Source organism: Macrobrachium rosenbergii, chromosome 23 (assembly GCF_040412425.1).
Source record: "Macrobrachium rosenbergii isolate ZJJX-2024 chromosome 23, ASM4041242v1, whole genome shotgun sequence".
NCBI classification, from domain to species: domain Eukaryota; kingdom Metazoa; phylum Arthropoda; class Malacostraca; order Decapoda; family Palaemonidae; genus Macrobrachium; species Macrobrachium rosenbergii.
Genome location: NC_089763.1, coordinates 54,433,677 through 54,452,596, shown reverse-complemented (window position 1 = coordinate 54,452,596; position 18,920 = coordinate 54,433,677). Strand labels below are relative to the sequence as shown.

The window sequence follows — 18,920 nt, the reverse complement described above, 5'->3', positions numbered from 1 at the left end:
CATAACGTCTGGAAAAAATGTAAGTGTTAATGAGTTATCTTACTCACTTCCTGTTCTTAAACACTGCACAAAGCGAATCACACCCAGCTGCAAATCAAAGTCCATAGCCATTGTATGTTCCTCTCGTAATATACCATTAGAGAGTGCACACATATACGCACTCAATAACTCCTCCCCGGAAATGTGGCGACACTGGTTCAATGTTCGAAGGATCACAACGCTTCCATCTGTCACATGATCCGAAGGCACAAATGAATGCGTCAGATACCCGCTGTATCTAACTGTGGAAGCCTCCAATGTCAACATAAATGCATATGTCTTTCATAGGCCAGCACGTAGTTCATCACAAGACTTAATATATATAGCCTATATCTATAATAATAAAATCCGAGTGGATCTTGTTTGTCCACCTAAGATGGGGGTGGGGAAGGTAGGGGATCGGGAGGGTAGGGGACATGACACAACCACCCACCTCCTGCAAACCTGTTTGTCCGCCCCAGGTGGGGTGGGGTAGGGAAGAGATCGGGAGGGTAGGAGAGACATGACACATCCACCCTCCTGACCCCACGCAGCGTAGAGCATCATCAAGCTTGTATATATATATATATATATATATATATATATATATATATATATATATATATATATATATATATATATATATATATATATATATATATATATATATATATATATGCGTGTGTGTGTTTGCGCACCTGCCCGCGCGTCTTTGTATAAGAAAAAATATGCAATAACAATATAGCTCATTTTTCTGAATATTCTGGGGTTTTAAAACCTAAGTTTAAATGAGTTATGTGGAAAACACTTTTGTCATTTTTCAAAATCTTAGTGCAAGCCACTACATTGTTTAGTTTTATGAAGTCAAGGCATCCAAATATATAACCTAACAAGGAGATGTGTTTAATAGTTTTGGTAACATGAATTTCTGGATCAGACTATAAATTCTCCACCGGTGTGTGGCGGAAGAGAGGTTTTACTGGCTTAGGCCCTTTTAATTTTAAATCAATTTATGTAAGACCCTAATTCACAAGGGCTATAATGTGTGTTCCGATCGGTCTACATTTTTCTTGAGCGAATATTTAAAAAAAAACTGTTAGACGTTCCTAGCTTTTATAAGCTTCTTAAGAAATTTTTAAATAAAATTTTAAAATCTCAATTGCCCCATTGCACCTTTTGAATCTATAATATACTACATTTTTAACTTTCACCAGGAATGAATTACATATGTATATATGTACATATATATATATATATACATATATATATATATATATATATATATATATATATATATATATATATATATATATATATATATATATATATATATATATATATATATATATATATATATATATATATATATATATATATATATATATATATATATATATATATATATATATATATATATATATATATATATAATAATATATTTATATATCCATGTCACCACTGTATTAGACCCAAAAAGCATCAGTTCGAGTCCCGATCCGAATCGTGATTCCAATCCAGGAAGGGGCAGATGCACTTATCACATATATCCCCTCTTGGTGCAAGTTATTTACGGTAAACAGTCTGTAGTCGATATTAAGGTTGTAAAAGACATATACTGGAGTTAGAAAATGAAATTAAATAAAAGTATAACAAATAGTAAGAAGCAACCAAAAAAATAAAACAGCGAACGTCAGAAAAGCAAACTTTCTACAGGTAAAATTCTGCAATACGGATTCTCCAAAGAAACGAAGAGATTAATATTTAGTTATATATGTAATGGGGAAATGGTCGTCAATATGCCTTTTCATTAAAAACTAGCGTTTGTATTAACCATTGCTAATATTCAAGATATAATCTAAATTTGCCCTTATACTTGGCTACCGCATTATATATCTCTTGCATGCTGTGTATCACTACGAAAGGATGTTACGTAACATGTGTTCCATTCAGAAGAATGTTTGTAATTATTTAATTTAGAAGATAAAGATTTTGCCATTTTTCCTTACCTGTGAAGAATACGCACTTTGCAATAGGAAGTTCTTTATCGAAAAAGATTTTACTGTCGGTGAATTCCTAAAATCGACGCTAACAACAAAATCTTTAAAGTTCTCCTTCAAAGAGAACAGTCATACAAGGGTAAAAGTGGTAAGTGTATATGATTAAAAGCATGTCAGTTGTCATAAAAGGTAAAACATTTTCTTGGCTTTGATCAATACAACATTAGCTGAAAATTTGGGGGGATTTCAGATTAAAATCAATACCATTTATCTCTGGAAATTCAACATCCAAAAAATTCTCGCTAAAAGCAATATTGCTGAAAATTCATTATTCGAAAACTGGTGGCAACAAATACTTAATGCTCTTACAAACATGAAAGAAAACACACTGAGCTTCACTTTCATACGATGGTTTGGGTAAAAAATGATTGTGAAATCATACATTCGCTGGTTTAATACCAACAAAATTTAAATCTCTCAACGCTTCTATGTAATTTTACATCTGGGTGATAAATGATAGCCCATTGTCATTCCAAAGTTTTGTTCGTAAAACTTTCCATGAATGTGAACTGATAGTCTAAAACGCACAATTTGGTTAATTCCAAAACAGTATCAATTGTCAGAGAAAGTTCATAATTACACAATTCATCAGCTAAAAACTTTTGTGAAAAGGGTTGTTCCGTCAAAACTAATGATTTTAAAGTGGAAACATATATTAAAACTCGACAACCGATTGACAAAATCAGCAATACTTTTCACTGAAAAACCAGAATTATTTTCTAAAGTTGGTAAAATTTTAGGAACACGCTACAAAGAGCCGTACTGCTGCTACAAGAGAAAACAAGCAGTCCAAATAATTCGGCTCTTGAGTCCTGACATGAAAAAAAAAAAAAGTTTATCAAAAAGTTCAGCGTATCTTATAGTAATGTCGCTTTTTGATTGTTATTAGCTTTTCAAAGTGTAATTAAAATGAAATTAAAATGAAAGATTTTGGCGTTCCTGGTGATTACCACCAGGAACACCATTCTAGGTAAAGTATGTTTAAGTAACAGGGTTTTAAAATTAAATTAAATGCTAAAGAAGTCAGTTTAGTTTTAACAGTTACATGGAATTAAGTATAAAGAAAAATACCAGTGGTAAATAAATTTTGCGCAACAAGAAAATTATTTCAAGGTCTCAGACTCAGGATTACTGCAACAGACGTCTTAAATAGAACTCAGGTGCTCAGTCCACCTGTTGGTAAAAGTTTACAGAGGGATCTAAAGTAAAATATAAAATGTACTGGGCAGTTATAACAGCACTTCATAACTGGTTTTCATTAATGCGACATAAAGGCGCCGGAGCTGAATGTTACCAGAGCAAAGCTACAGGAAGGGCTGATGACATTTTTCAAGCAATTGCTGTATCATATATTAGTATATTCATTATGCTGGTGGTAAAATTACAGCTCTCCTAGGGTGAAGAGGTGGAAGGGTTTGGTAAAACTTAGAAATTAATGCAGGTTTGGCTTGGAGCACAGGACATCAGCGATCTGAAAGCAGTCATACAGCCAGCAAAAGGTCGTAGGGAAAATAGGTCTTATAGCTAAAGCCTTAAGAGTTAGGAAATAGCCCACTTACTTCCCGGATTCACCCTTGTGACCCTAACGCCTATCTAACCCCCCAAAACATCCGATGCTGGGGGTAAGAGGTCGGTATTGTTTCCCCCCCCCAATTCAGGTGATATTGGGGGTTTCCTACATAAGTTCACCCCTCTTAGTGGAGTTTCCTCCAGCTGCGCCATTAAAGTCTACTTCATAGCTGATGGACGGAGAGGGGAATTTTTATAAATATGGAAGAGCTCCCCCTTTAAAAAGGCATTCACTCCCTTTCAGACATGAAGGTCTTGGCTAAGTAAGTTACTGGTCTCGACTAGTCAGTGAGCGTCCCTAAATGAGATGCGCTTTTGCACTGCAACTAGCTAAAAGGACCTACCTAACTGCTAGGAGGGGATACTAGTTTTGCTAACTTACTTACTACAGGAGAACCTAACCTATGCAAAGGTATCTACAGACTTCTACTGACTGTCTCTGACGACAGGGGACCTCTTCTCCTAGGCAACGGGTACATGGTAAATGTGTCTTGTTGACATAGCCTACTATCCTATGTCCCTGGCACTAGATTAAATGACACTGACTTAACTAAATGCAATTAATTATGGATTACGCAATTCTCCACAGAATAACACACATCCAAAGTTATTCGAGACGAATAACTTTGGACATAAGCAACCTGAAGGTTAATCATGGTCAGTGGCCCGGGGTTGTACCAGCTTGATTATTGGATAGTTTTATCATAAGGTTATTATCAGGGTTAGTACTACAAGATGCCTAGGGTGTTAGATGTTAGTCTACTTGGGCAGAGACCACACAGGTTACCTTCTCAGGTTAGGTACCAGGATCACTCTGAGATGGAAACAGCACTGTGCCAATGGGACATGAGTGGCAAGGAGAGCTTGTGGCTCTTATTGGTTAGCTGGATCTCTTCTGTTCCTTCTTCTTCTTCTTCAGGTTACTCCAAGGTCTGGCTACGCTATTCCTAAGAGGTGATGAGGGCACCGACCCTGGGGAAAGGCCAGAAGTGCCGTCAGGAGCAGGATCAGAGGTAGTCCTAGTAGCTATGGGCAGGCTCCCTACTCCGGCTGCTGAGACAACCATCATGAGGGTAGAACCAGTGTTTGCGTCCCAGTTGGACAGTTCCTGGTCAACCAGAGAAGGTGTAATGTTAAGGTCTGCCAGAGATTCATCCTTGGCAGATGAAAGTGAATGAGAAGAAGAAACGTCAGGGGTCGGAGGCCCTCGATTGGCGATGACCAAGTTGGTGAGGTTTGGAGGATCTCCTGTAGGAGGATCTGTGACATGATTTGGATCTGCCACTGGCACTAACTCGGGGCCAGGCACAGGGATTAAGGCTAGTGGAGGTGCTATGTCCGAGATAGATGGAGCTTGGCACTGCTCAGGGGTCTCAAGTGGCAATGGCAGAGAACTGGAATCAGGTGTGGCTGATGGGAGACCTTGGGGGTGCAAAACCCCTTGGCGCACCTGAGGTAATGGGAGACAGAGATTCCTGTCTTGGGTGGAGGGCAGACCCTCTTGAAATGGCTCTGGGTGTGGTGTCCACTGTATTTTGCTTGCTAAGGCACCTCACCCAATTCGCTGAGTGCCCTGTTGCATTACATGTCTTGCAGCGGTACTTGGTGATTTCCCTTCGTGGTGAGGGAGGAAGCTTTGGGTGGCAGTCCTTTTGTGAGGATCAACGACTTGGCCTGGAGTTGCACGAACACCTTGGTGAGAGGAAGGTAGGGCTGATGGTGGCACACCTGTCACAGTGCCGGTGTCTTGGTTTGTTCCTCTATCCAAGTCATCATCCACCTGGTCTTTTTGTCAACAGTGGCCCTGGCTGGCACTTGGGCCCAGTCAATCAGGCTAATATCTGAGCCAGTGCCTACCGTAGCGAAAGGTCGTAGGGAAAATAGGTCCTGTAGTTAAGTCCTTAAGAGTTAGGATAATAGCCCACTTACTGCCTGGATTCGTCCTTGTGTCCCTAACAACTATCTAATGCCCCAAAACATCCGATGCTGGAGCTAAGAGGTTGGTATTGTTCCCCCCCAAAATTCAGGTGATATTGGGGGTTTCCTACATAAGTTCACCCCCCCTTAGTGGAGTTTCCTCCAGCTGCACCATTAAATTCTACTTCATAGCTGATGGACAGAGAGACAAGTTTTCATAAATAGGAAGAATATATATATATATATATATATATATATATATATATATATATATATATATATATATATATATATATATATACATATAAGTATATATACATATACATATAATTTATGTATATATATTTTGACGAAGGAAACTTCTTTCCAAGCAAACCCACCTGTTTTAACATCCTTAATGTAGCAGAGAAAGAAATAAAATTAATTTAAATTGTTTCAGTTACTAGGACTGTGGGTTAACACTCGCCCCCTCATAAACTCTCTCCTTCATTCCTCAAAATGGTTAAGCCTAACCCTTCTCTCTGTTCAAATGACTGCCTAAGGCCTTGTTTCTAGATGACCTTCGAAGATGCCTTCCTCGATGCGTCAAGCAGTGGGCAAAGGAGGAACCAAAAAAGAGAAAGTTGGTGCTGCCACCATGTTAACCCTCCAAGAGGTTTACCTGATGCCATGTGGTCTATTTAGAAAACGTGACAAAAACTGACCTTTGTGCCACCTAGCCAGACCCCACTGTGTAACCTCCGAGATTATTTATAGATGATGTAACAGCAATCGAAAGAAAGAAGAGCACAGAATGCCACTGAGGACAGATGTCCTTACCCTTGCCTGACCCACGAACCTTCCACGTGTTCGACCCCACGGTTCAAACCAGTATACTTTTGTAGTGACATTTCCTTTAATTCCCTCCTCCATTGCCAGTGCCCTATTGAACGAGGACACCATCATCTTGACGAAGGTAATGCACCAGAATAAGGTTTCTTAGTCAGTCACGATTCCTGTTGTTTCTCTGTCTGATTTTCATTTATTTTCCTTTGTGCGATCACCTTCAATAATTTGTGTTGTAGCATTCAGTGTTAACGTAATTATGAATTTAGTGTTGAACTGAGTTATTTGGCACCATCTACTGTATGCATTCCCTCAGTTCCCTTTGAGCAATCTTATCATTCTTGCAAGTAACTGTTTTGCATATATTGCAGACAGGCCTTGACTGTGGAATCACTCGGCTCTATCCCATGTGCAATCCCCCTTCTACCCCCTCTGCGATGTTCCTGTTATGGAGACATCATCGGCGTAGAGCATTTATCCTGTGTAGGATTCATTCATTTAGCAGGCCCTTACTATATCCTGCCAGTAATTCGTCATTCTTCTGATCTGTGTTTATTATGTAAATATAATTGGTTAGGAGAGTTTATGAAATCTTCCCTCACATGAAAAAGGCCCTAAGCCAAAGTATTTTCCTTTGCTTGGTTGTCTATGAAGTTGCCCTAATATTGAGTCAGATGTGTAATGAATACTGTAGATTTCTTGATAATGTAAAGAACTCCCTGCATTTATCTGTTGCTGCCCCAAATCAAATAAGCATCCCTTGGACATACAGCATATATATATATATATATATATATATATATATATATATATATATATATATATATATATATATATGTATTTATATATATATATATATATATATATATATATATATATATACATATATATATATATATATATATATATATATATATATATATATATATATATATATATATATATATATATATATATATATATATATATATATATATATATATATATATATATATATATATATATATATATATATATATATATATATGTATATATATATATATATATATATATATATATATATATATATATATATATATACACACATATATATATATATATATATATATATATATATATATATATATATATATATATATATATATATATATATATATATATATATATATATACATACAATATATACATGTTGTGTAGGTGTCTGAATGCATGTTTGTGGGCGTGTGTGTATTTATGTTCGTTCGTGTTTGCGTATATGTACTCTCATAATGTTCATATATCCAGAGTGTAATTTCCCGTACAAAATCGACATACCTGATTAACAACTTGGAATAATTTACCAAAAGATAAATCAACTTCCCGAAATAACAGAGCATCAAGAAATGTTCTGTATGCCACTACACATGTGAAAACAAACAAGCAAAACGACATTTTTTGATAAAAGAACATGATCTTTATCGCGGTAATAAAGTTTTGCCATGAAAAAAGGTCGAAATTCATTTAATCACAAAAATTAATTGTAAATAGAAATGTTCATGAAAACACTGTGAAAAGTTGTTGCCAGCATGATGCGCACGACCGAGCTTCGCCAAACAAAAACACTGTTGACAGAATTACAAAACAGATAAAACTGAGAAAACTCATTATACTCCCAAATGTGATTCTTTTTATAGTCAGCGAATATGTATATATATACAGTACTGCATACATATATACACACACATATATATATATATATATATATATATATAAATATATATGTATATATATATATATATATATGTATATATATACATACATATATGAATGTATTTCCTGTAATACTATATATATAGTATAATATATATATTATATATGTATATATATATATATATATACATATATATATATATATATATATACATATATACATATATATATATATATATATATATATATATATATATATATATATATATATATATATATATATGTGTGTATATATATATATATGTATGTGTGTGTGTATGTATATATTTGGTTTTCTTTTCTTTTTATGTAGCCATACTATTTGGATGTCTTTTATGAGTGTTTTTATCATGTGTATTATTATTAACATTGTTATTTTCTTTATCCTCTTAACTTATTGCCATTTTTCCCCCTCAGAGGGGAGGCTCCTGCATGTTCTCTTACTCACTGCTTGATCACACCGTTTTATGATATTATTATCATTTTTACTAATAGGCTACTTATGTACCACATTATTTTAGAAATTGTTACACATGGTTGGTTTCCAAAAGGAAATCATCCAAAACAAGTCAATGACTTTCAGTTTTTTAGTTTTCTGTAAAAGACAACTATTGAGACGGGGTTGTCTGCCTGTCCGCACTTTTTCTGTCCGCCCTCAGATCTTAAAACTACTGAGGCTAGAGGGTTGCAATTTTTTATGTTGATCATCCACTCTCCAATCATCAAACATACCAAATTAGAGCCCTCTAGCCTCAGTAGTTTTGATTTTATGTATGGTTAAAATTAGCCGTGATTGTGTGTCTGACATCGCTATAGGTGCCAACAACAAAGGCCACCACTGGCAAGTTTCATGGGCCCCCAGCTACGAGTTTCGTGGGCCGTGGCTGAGAGTTTCATACAGCATTGTATGCTGTACAGAAAACTCGATTTCTTCTGGCATTTTTTACTTGTTATTCTAAAACGTTTGTAAAGTAGCTTACTAACACCAAACAAAATCATCCCATAAAGGATAATATTTTTAGTCGTTTAGACAGTTTTCTCTACAAGTGCAGTCTTTGGACTTTTTAATATTTGTTATTATAACTCTTGATAAAAAAATTATAGCTTATGATTATTTTGCTAAAATATATTACCGCATGGAAACCTATACTAATTGAACAAAAGATACTGAAATATATAACGCGAATTTTGCATAAGCTACAACGAAATGAAAGCAGAGAGTGTTTAGAAACTTCTTGACTACTTCTCTGTATTAGGCTACAACAGCTAGGCCTTTATGCTAACATAGAGACCCAGAACAAAATGCAATTGCATTTGGCTTAGGATGTACAAAAGCAATATGTGATATATTAACACAGATACGCTCTAAATTACTACAGGCTTCCTAGGCACGATTCAGATATTGATACATGCGTAATCAAATGAGAGAGAGAGAGAGAGAGAGAGAGAGAGAGAGAGAGAGAGAGAGAAAATGAACCCATCACTGCTGTCTCATATTTCACCGTTAGTTGTAAGTTAGGCAGAACAGCCGGGCGGATTAGGGCGAAGTTTGCAAGTTAAGTCCGTACTGGGAAATTACTAAAAACCTTATTCTTTGTAAAGCTTCCTTGACGACAAGATAATATGATATTAGTAGAGGCCGTAAAGAGGAGAGAAGGAGTGAAAAGAAGCTAATGCGAGGTAATGGACACTTCAGCGAAAGGCGAGTAGCAGACAATGAGCTAAAAGGAGGGACGACTTCAAAAGAGCCTGGAAATAAAAGGGAATTAGGACGATAACAAAAGGAGTTTGGAGGAATTAGGACAAAGCACGAAAGAATGACGAAGGAACTGGGAGAAATGCGATAAAATCAAGTCGGGTCTGGAGATGTAACAATGACATGGAAGGACGTGCTATGAAAAGAAAGTGATGGAAAAAGATGGAAAGTGGAAAGCACCATCAAGATGAGTAATGAATACATTTGAATGAATTAATTAAGGTGAAATTTGAAATGAATCGTTTTCGGCAAGAAGCCAAATAATATGAAAAATATACAAAGAAAAACATGGATGAACGACAAAAAGATATTAAAAACAAATAAATTAAACAATGGAAATCTTCTAAGAAATAAAAGTAGGGTTCGGAAAAACGCTTGCAAAGGGATACAATAAATGCTATGAAAATCTCACAAAAGAATACACGGGGACATGGGGAGACTCAAGAAAAATCAGATATGCAAATAATAAACTACTAATTTGTCGTCAACATAATAATAAACTTGAGATGTAAAGAAAAAAAAGTAACATGAGAAGACGAACAGACTCAAGAAATAAAATGCAGTCGTATCCAATATAAAAGGGAGGGAGTGAAAACCAAATACCGCAGGGGAATGCGGGAAAAACCAGGACACAACAGAAAGAATAAATATGCAAAATCCTAAAACAGTGTAACATTGAAAAAGATATTAAAATTCGAACGAATATGATCTATATCTCTCTATATTTTTAACTATGAAATGTACCCAAAGACGCACAGCAAGTCAAATACATACACACAGACACACTTGTATATGTTGTATATATATATATATATATATATATATATATATATATATATATATATATATATATATATATATATATATATATATATATATATATATATATATATTGTTAGGAACTTCAAGATGGTAGGTTCTTTACCTGTATTTCAGATCAGTACCACAAAACGGGTATGATCCCTGACAAACCAACACTCAAAGAGCACAATAGGATACACAAAGCCAAATAAATTAACAATAATTTATTACAAAACAACACATAGCAAAAGAACCCCTCTGAAAACTGAATGATGGGGAGAAAGAACACAACAAGCACACACAACAACAAATCAATCACTTCCTCAATCGCCTACCTAACTAGCATGCTAAGAAATAAGAGAAAGTAAACAGTGGAAGTAAGAAAAACACTCTTTCCTAGCATACGATAGTAGGAGATCCAGGGAAAAGGAAAACCTTAACCTATATATATATATACAATATTCAATTAATACCTTGTATGAAATACATACATTAGCAAAATATTAACAAGGATCCAATATTTTGGTTTCACAACGCCTAACAAACACTAAGGCTAAATAGGGTAGTCCTTGCAGATGAAAGCCGATGCTGGCACACTGTAGGCGTACAACTGACGTCCTTCCAAAAGATATAGGATGCTGCTCCGACGCACGGAGAAACTAATGACGATAACAAATATATAATAATAAAATAAAGTGGGCTTACTCTTCTTCGCCACTGGAGGGCCTCCTCACGACTCCAAGGGCGCAGTGTAAGGGCAGAGGCAGGAGAATACAGAGCGTATCTTACGCTCGCACAATGGGGCCGTTCACGAGAGCAAATGCTGAGCTCTCCTCCAAATAAAGAAGAAAACAGGTAGATAAGCACGGTACAGAGTCCAAGCCTCCAGCAACAGGCCCCAACCACTCCAGCTTCAAACTAAGGGCACGAGCACACAAAGTCACTCACAAGTGACGCAACACGATGCAGGTGTGCAACAAGAAGTATCCTCTACCCCAAGGTAAACTGCCGTAGACTGCCAAAAATTATAGCACACTGGTCCTTCTATGACGGAGCCGAGAACAGAACTCCTGAGATAATGCCACAAGGCCCCCTCGACAGCTCCGGGAGAGGGGCAAATGATGGCACAGACGACGAATGGCCGAACCACCATCACAAACATGAAAAGCAAGAAACAAACTTCATGGGTGGAGTATCAATATAAAAAACAATAACAACCCCTTGAGGAAGGTAAAAGACCCAAAATCCAGCTTTCAGAGAGAAAGGCAAAAGAAACTGGTGCAAAAGCATACGTTAAAAAGGGCCTGCAAAACTGAATAAATTACGTTAATTTTCTTATAATATATATATATATATATATATATATATATATATATATATATATTTATATATATATATATATATATATATATATATATATATATATATATATATATATATATATATATATATATATATATGTGTGTGTGTGTGTGTGTGTGTGTGTGTGTGTGTGTGTGTGTGTATGTGTGTGTATGAGTATGTATGTGAGAGGAAGGAGATAATTTGATTGATCTACCTGTAGCTGAAAAAGAATCTTAAGTAGAATCAGTTATAAAGAAGCTTAAGAGATGGTAAACATCAGACTATTGTGAAATCACTGCAAATGCTAATTTAGCTAACAATGAAAAGATACCTTGTGTACCAATTGCACTGCTTTGCAGAATATGGATTGGAAACACAAAGCCTGATAGTACTGTAGGTGATAAAATGAACGTGGTAACTAAAGAAATTGCATTTGCATCGGTGGCAATGAAAATATTCAGTATGCTTATTCTTAAAAACTGGAGGAAAAAATTGATGAAATGTTTAGAGATGAACAATCTGGTTCTAGAAAAGTCAGGAGTTGCACAGATCAAATGTTTGAGCCATGAATTTTTGTGCAGCAGTGTATGGAATATAAAAATTGCTCTCTGATGACTTTAGTTTACTGTAAAAAGGCATTTGTCAGTGTTCACAGACCAATATTATAGAGTCTTTCGTCAGTATGGCACTCCCGTTAAATAATCAAAATTAACTGAAATTATCCATGAATGAAGTAGGTGCAGAGGTAACGCTGATGGGTCTTGTAAGGTGAATTTTCAGTAAACAGTGCAGTGCTACAAGGCAATATCATTTCACCTTTGCAGTTTACCCTTCTCATAGATTTTATGAAAAGTAAAGTGGTCGGAGATAGAAGAAACGGTTTAAACTGGAATAATAAACAGAAACTAAACAGACTTAGAATATGCAGATTAAGCTGTTTTAGTCAGCAAAACACCACAAGATTCACAAATGTTGCTGAAGTGAATGCATCATATATCTGGCAAACAAATAATGAGGACTGAACATGCACAAAAGGATGAACTAAAATTAAATGGAGAAAGGATTAAAGAAGTTGAATCTTTCAAATATTTAAGAGCAATGATATCCAGAACAGGTTTTCTTAATGTGGAGCTCAGAGGGGGATTAAAGAGGCAAATAAAACAATGGGAAGATTTATAGATAAAATATAATGAAATTATACAGAATCATAATACGAAATATGTTGCTATTCGGACGTGAGTCTTGGTATGGCAAACCTACAACTAGAAGATTTTTTCGATTTGAGAATAAGGCTTTAAGAAGAATATTAAGAAGCAGATGACAGGATAGAGTGAGCAATGATGTCATAAGGGAAATTACGGAGGCTCCATATTTCGATGAGATAATGAAGGCTTAGAAAATAGTACGCGATAGTGTCAGCTGAGCTCTCGTGGGCACGAGAAGAGTTTGAAGGGTCAGGCCTAATTGGATGAGATCTAAAGGCTGGAGATGAGTCGAGATCAGTGGGTGAAAGAGCGCAAAATAGACCAGAGTGATGGAATTTCACTCGCACTTTTGTGTCACGAAGCGTTAGTAGCAATAAAGAAATCTATAGCGGTGGTACGCCTACATATATTTTTTAATTACTATAATATTTTTGCTTACTTATGTATCAACATTAATTTATAATTTTACTTTATAGTCATATACTTCTTTTAACTTCTATCTTTTTTTATGCTCTGACTGGGGGAAAGAGATTTTCAGGATATTTAGCAATGAAGATGTTCATCACTGCTCTAGTGTTGACCCTCAGACTGAAATTTCGATTTCCTCGAAACAAATCGATAGCTAATGTACATACTTACACACACGCGTACACACACACACACACACACACACACACACACACACACACACACACACACACACACACACATACATATATATATATATATATATATATATATATATATATATATATATATATATATATATATGAATGTAGTCGTGTGTATAAGATTGCACCTGAACACCAAACTTCATAGTAAATTATTTTTTGAAAATTACTTTTAACAAAGAAAAACGTTTTCAAAAACTATTAGATTATATGAATTCGAACGGTAATTGTAAATAATTGGCTCTATCTAAAACTTCATGCTTCACTAAACTATATCCTGATGACAATATGCCATTTCAAGAACAGTTTCAGTATTTCTCTAGACCACATTATTTTAAAGGGTTATAGTTCTTTTGACCATATTATGTTAATGAGTACTATTTCTCTTGACCACGTTATGTAAATGAGAAATATTTCTCTTGACCACATTATGTTAATAAGTAATATTTTTCTTGACCACATTATGTTAATGAGTAATAATTCTCTTGACCACATTATGTAAATAAGCAATATTTCTCTTGGCCGCATTATGTTAATGAGTAAAATTTCTCTTGACCACATTATGTTAATGAGTAATATTTCTCTTGACCGCATTATGTTAATGAACAATATTTTTCTTGGACACATCATGTTAGTGAGGGATGACAAACAACGATGGAGGACTGCAGAGAAGCTCAGAATTCGAAGAGCCATCCATCCTGCAAAGCCATTTCAATACATTTTTTGTTTCCGAGAGACACTTCCCCATCCTGTCTGATCATTCAACTGAATACTTTGGAAGAGGGGTGGAAATGTCGCTTTGAAAGATTTGTAAACTTTTCCTCGTTTATTTTGTGGATTTTAATGTGCATCAGTCTTTCTAACAAATTCTTAAAAATTACGAATGGCTTCATACAAGCGTATAAGCTGTAAATGGACTTGGTTAGATATAACCTGAACGGAACATAATTATTTACCTTAGTCTGCATTTTTTTTAATCTTACGAGCAGTTGACATGCAAACCCAGTATGAACATTAGACTGCAGTTATAGAAAAGTTGATAAATTTGGAGGCAATATATTTGATCTTAGTACTTAATGAGTCGTTTTCTCTGATTTATTTCAGATCATCTGGCATCAAAACACCAATAAGTACTAATAACGACATGTAACAAAACCCTGAGAGTCAGCCTTTCGTACAAAATCCCTTTTGCTCAAGAGCGATAACCGTATTTGAAATTTTTCTTCCAGCAGATCTAAAATCCACGCACAAAAAGATATTCAAGATTTTTAAAAAGCGGTCTTATGAAGACAGGTAAGGTCAGGGAGGTTGCCACTCGCGACGTACTAGTCAAAGTTAATACCTCGCTCGCCTTAACTTCGCACTTCTTCTGATGTTCTTAACTTTGATCTCCTTGTGACACAGTATACTTTATCCTGTGAGAAAGTCTAAAAGTCGAGAAGCCCGGCACTGAAAATTTTACTCATTATTATTACAACATTTGCCTTCTCTCATGGCGCTTTGCTCTAATGTATTTGGTTTTTTTTTTGTTTTAAATACTGTTTTCTTTAAGTAAAACCTTACATACTCAAGTCATAAGTTAGAGATAATAATAATAATAATAATAATAATAATAATAATAATAATAATAATAATAATAATAATAATAATGAGGAGCAAAAGTTCCTCGTTGGACGAGTCAGTAGAGTTGTCGGTAGCACTCTGCTAGGCCCGAGTCTGAGACTCCGGCCGGCCAGTGAAGAATTAGAGGAATTTATTTCTGGTGATAGGAATTCATTTCTCGTTATATTGTGGTTCGGATTCCACAATAAGCTGTAGGTCCCGTTGCTAGGTAACCAACTCGTTCTTAGCCACGTAAAATAAGTCTAATCCTTCGGGCCAGCCCTCTCTAGGAGAACTGTTAATCAACTCAGTGGTCTGGTTAAAATAAGATATACTTAACTTTAAGCTAACAAATACTGAATGGCATAAGGACCTACGGCATTTTACCGGTAAACAACGTTTAGGTCCTTATGCCATTCAGTATTTGTTCGCTGCTCCTCATTATTATTATTATTATTATTATTATTATTATTATTATTATTATTATTATTATTATCTCTACCTTATGACTTGGGCATATAAGATTTACTTAAAGAATTAAATGAGTCCATAAGACTGGGTAAGAGGAATAATTGCTCGTTTGAACAAGCAGAATGTCGGCAACGTGACCTCTTTGTGATTATGGGACGCGGGCTCGCTTTCCGCTACCGGACATCATAAGTACTTATTTTCTTATGACTTGGACATACGGCATTAAAGTGACGAGCGTATTCATAAAAAAGTTCGAAGAATTCGAGAAGTTAAAGAGGGCATCGTGGCTATTACAATTACATATGTATCAGATAAAAATTGACTTGGACATAAATTGTACATACAAGCGTGTTCAAAAAGAACGAAGAACGAGAACACACACACACACAATATATATATATATATATATATATATATATATATATATATATATATATATATATATATATATATATATATATATATATATATATATATATATATATATATATATATATATATATATATGTGTGTGTGTGTGTGTGTGTGTGTGTGTGTGTGTGTCCGTGTGCAAGGTTCAAGAAGCCGTATACACAGCATTTTCGTTTTGCCGTAGCCTGAATGACGGATATTGTCATCATTCAAAGTCGTAGTCATGGATAATGATAAATTAACTATAACTGCGAGCAATCATGTATCTTGTAAAAGATCAAGTGTAGGAAACAGGATGTTTTTAGGTTCAAATTTGAGCTAAAATCTTTAACCAAAACATTTGATCTAAAACAGTTATCGCTCAGTTACGGTTGCGAGTCTCGTCTTTTGGTTCATTGGTCGTTACTTTTCTCTCTCTCTTGTCTGGGTCCTGTTGTTATTACAAATTTTTCCCCCGCCGGCTCTCCTCCTCTCACTCAACGAGCGTCGCAGTGGACTACAAATGCACTGATATCAAAGGCCCATGAGTGTTTAATGGCCGTCGTTTGCCAGAGTAAATAACCCATTATAGGTTGCACCTCTCCCTTCCCCCGCCCCCCAAACACCAGCCCTACCATCCCCTCCTTCCTCATCCCTCACCATTTCGATATAATCTCTATTCCTCCTCTAACTGACTGCAATCACCATTGCTCCCCCCCCCAACTTCCCGCCTCCTACCTCGGCCCTCAACCCCAACCTCTCAATACAAGGACACAATCCAGACTGAAGTCCTTCAAAGCCCTTCGTGGGTGGATGAATATGTAGCCAGTAGGCTGAGAAAGGTCGATTGCAGGGAATGTAAAGTGAAGTACTGAGATAGGATGCTTTGTTTACAGATAGCAAAATTTTTTGTGTGCACATTATCTAAGCACCCAAATGCTTTTGTAAATGCGTAGGAATTTCGGTTATAAAGGGTATGCCACTGGAAACAGAGACGTCTTGCCTTACATTAATCCATTATATACGCCATTGTCCTTCAGAGATAATTGAGATAAATAAACGTCATATCTCATTAAAATGAAAAGGTTAATGACTACTAAATACGTACTAAAACTATGGAAATGATTAAAGCTTTTCTAACGTGCGTGAGTATTCTCACTCGTGCCAGGCCTTGGGTAATTATTTTAGTACAGGGACCAAAGGAAAGGATATGATTAGGGTCGAATAAAGATAAGAATCAGGGAATAAAATATAGCTGGTGCTTGCTTTTATTGCCTCTCTCTCTTTGTCATTAACCTACAGAGAAATTCTGAAAGTAAGAATATGAAGACGGTTACTTTTACCGGTTCCTACTCGGCCATGCTGTAACAATTCAAACATCATCATTATTATCCTTGACAAAGTTACTCTCTATCTTTCGTCATGGTACTCAGCGGTGTAGAAGAAGGTCGATCAGTGGCGATTCTTAGGGGGCCAGGGGCCATGGCCCCCCAGTTTTTTGGCTGGCCCCAGCTTGGCCCCCAGTTTTTGTTTCCATATCCTAATTCTAAATAAGCTTAGTTTAGGCATATATAATAATATAATATAATATATAATATAAATATATACCTTCTAAATTATACAGTATACTATATATACACTCAAATATCCCATCCTATCACAATAACTAGACGTAATCACAAAAAAAAATGGTAACGTTGCTAGATTAAAATTATTGAATTTTTTTTACACCTCCGTCCTCCTCCTTCGCTGTGTGTGTGACGCGAATCAGACGCGTATGTTTCATGTCCATGTATGATGTGATGATGTGATCAGTACATGTAGTCTGTTTCTGTGAGACTGTGAGCCGGTCAAGTCAGTTTTACCCGATTAGTGTCTTATTGAGTGTCTAAAGCATAATTATTTGTGCATAAGTGCATTTGAGCATAAGTGGTATTCATTATTTCGTCGTCTCATACAAAGTGGGAGTAGACTAGTGGCTATGAGATATTCGATCTTTATGTACAGTATGTGGGTGTTTCACATAAGAAGCGGATACGAAAATAGAGTAAAAATAATTATACGAAATCTTAGAAAAGAATGAGAAGAATCTGACAGGCGGGTGTAAAGTAGCAAACAATGTACACTAATTTTTTTGTTATATGATGTAGGTCTATATCCCAACTCAAGTTTTAACCCTTCAACCCAGTGTTAACCTTTTCACAAACAGATCTGACAAAAGCCAAATATAAATATTGTCGTTAGCCATATTTGAAAGAAAATAACTAAATAGGCCAAAATACAAGTAGCTGGTGAGTCGGTGACAATTAACCCCATTTTATTTTTACATAGAAAACACTTCCTATAATAATAAAAATCGTCTAATTGTATCATAATTTTTGTGATTCGTGAATGTTGGCAGTGATAGTGTAGGCCTATATGTATATATTTATTATACTGTATACATGTTATACACACACACACACACACACACACACACACACACACACACATATATATATATATATATATATATATATATATATATATATATATATATATATATATATATATATGTGTGTGTGTG

General features: G+C 35.5%; 1 protein-coding gene across 1 annotated transcript; it reads right to left on the bottom strand.

Moving 5' to 3' along the window:
* Positions 1-4,524: 4,524 nt before the first annotated feature.
* Positions 4,525-5,953, bottom strand: LOC136851124 (putative uncharacterized protein DDB_G0290521). The gene is made up of 3 exons (XM_067125094.1): positions 5,942-5,953; positions 5,230-5,424; positions 4,525-5,094 (listed from the first exon to the last, which is right to left on the bottom strand). The coding sequence occupies exons 1-3, from the start codon at positions 5,951-5,953 to the stop codon at positions 4,525-4,527; spliced, it is 777 nt and encodes a 258-aa protein (XP_066981195.1).
* Positions 5,954-18,920: the final 12,967 nt, after the last annotated feature.

What these genes read in the sequence shown, in the direction of transcription:
- LOC136851124 (XM_067125094.1), bottom strand. An exon ending in CAAGTACCGCTGCAAGACAT is followed by an intron (nt 5,095 to 5,229) that starts GTAATGCAACAG and finishes CCATTACCTCAG; the next exon opens with GTGCGCCAAGGGGTTTTGCA.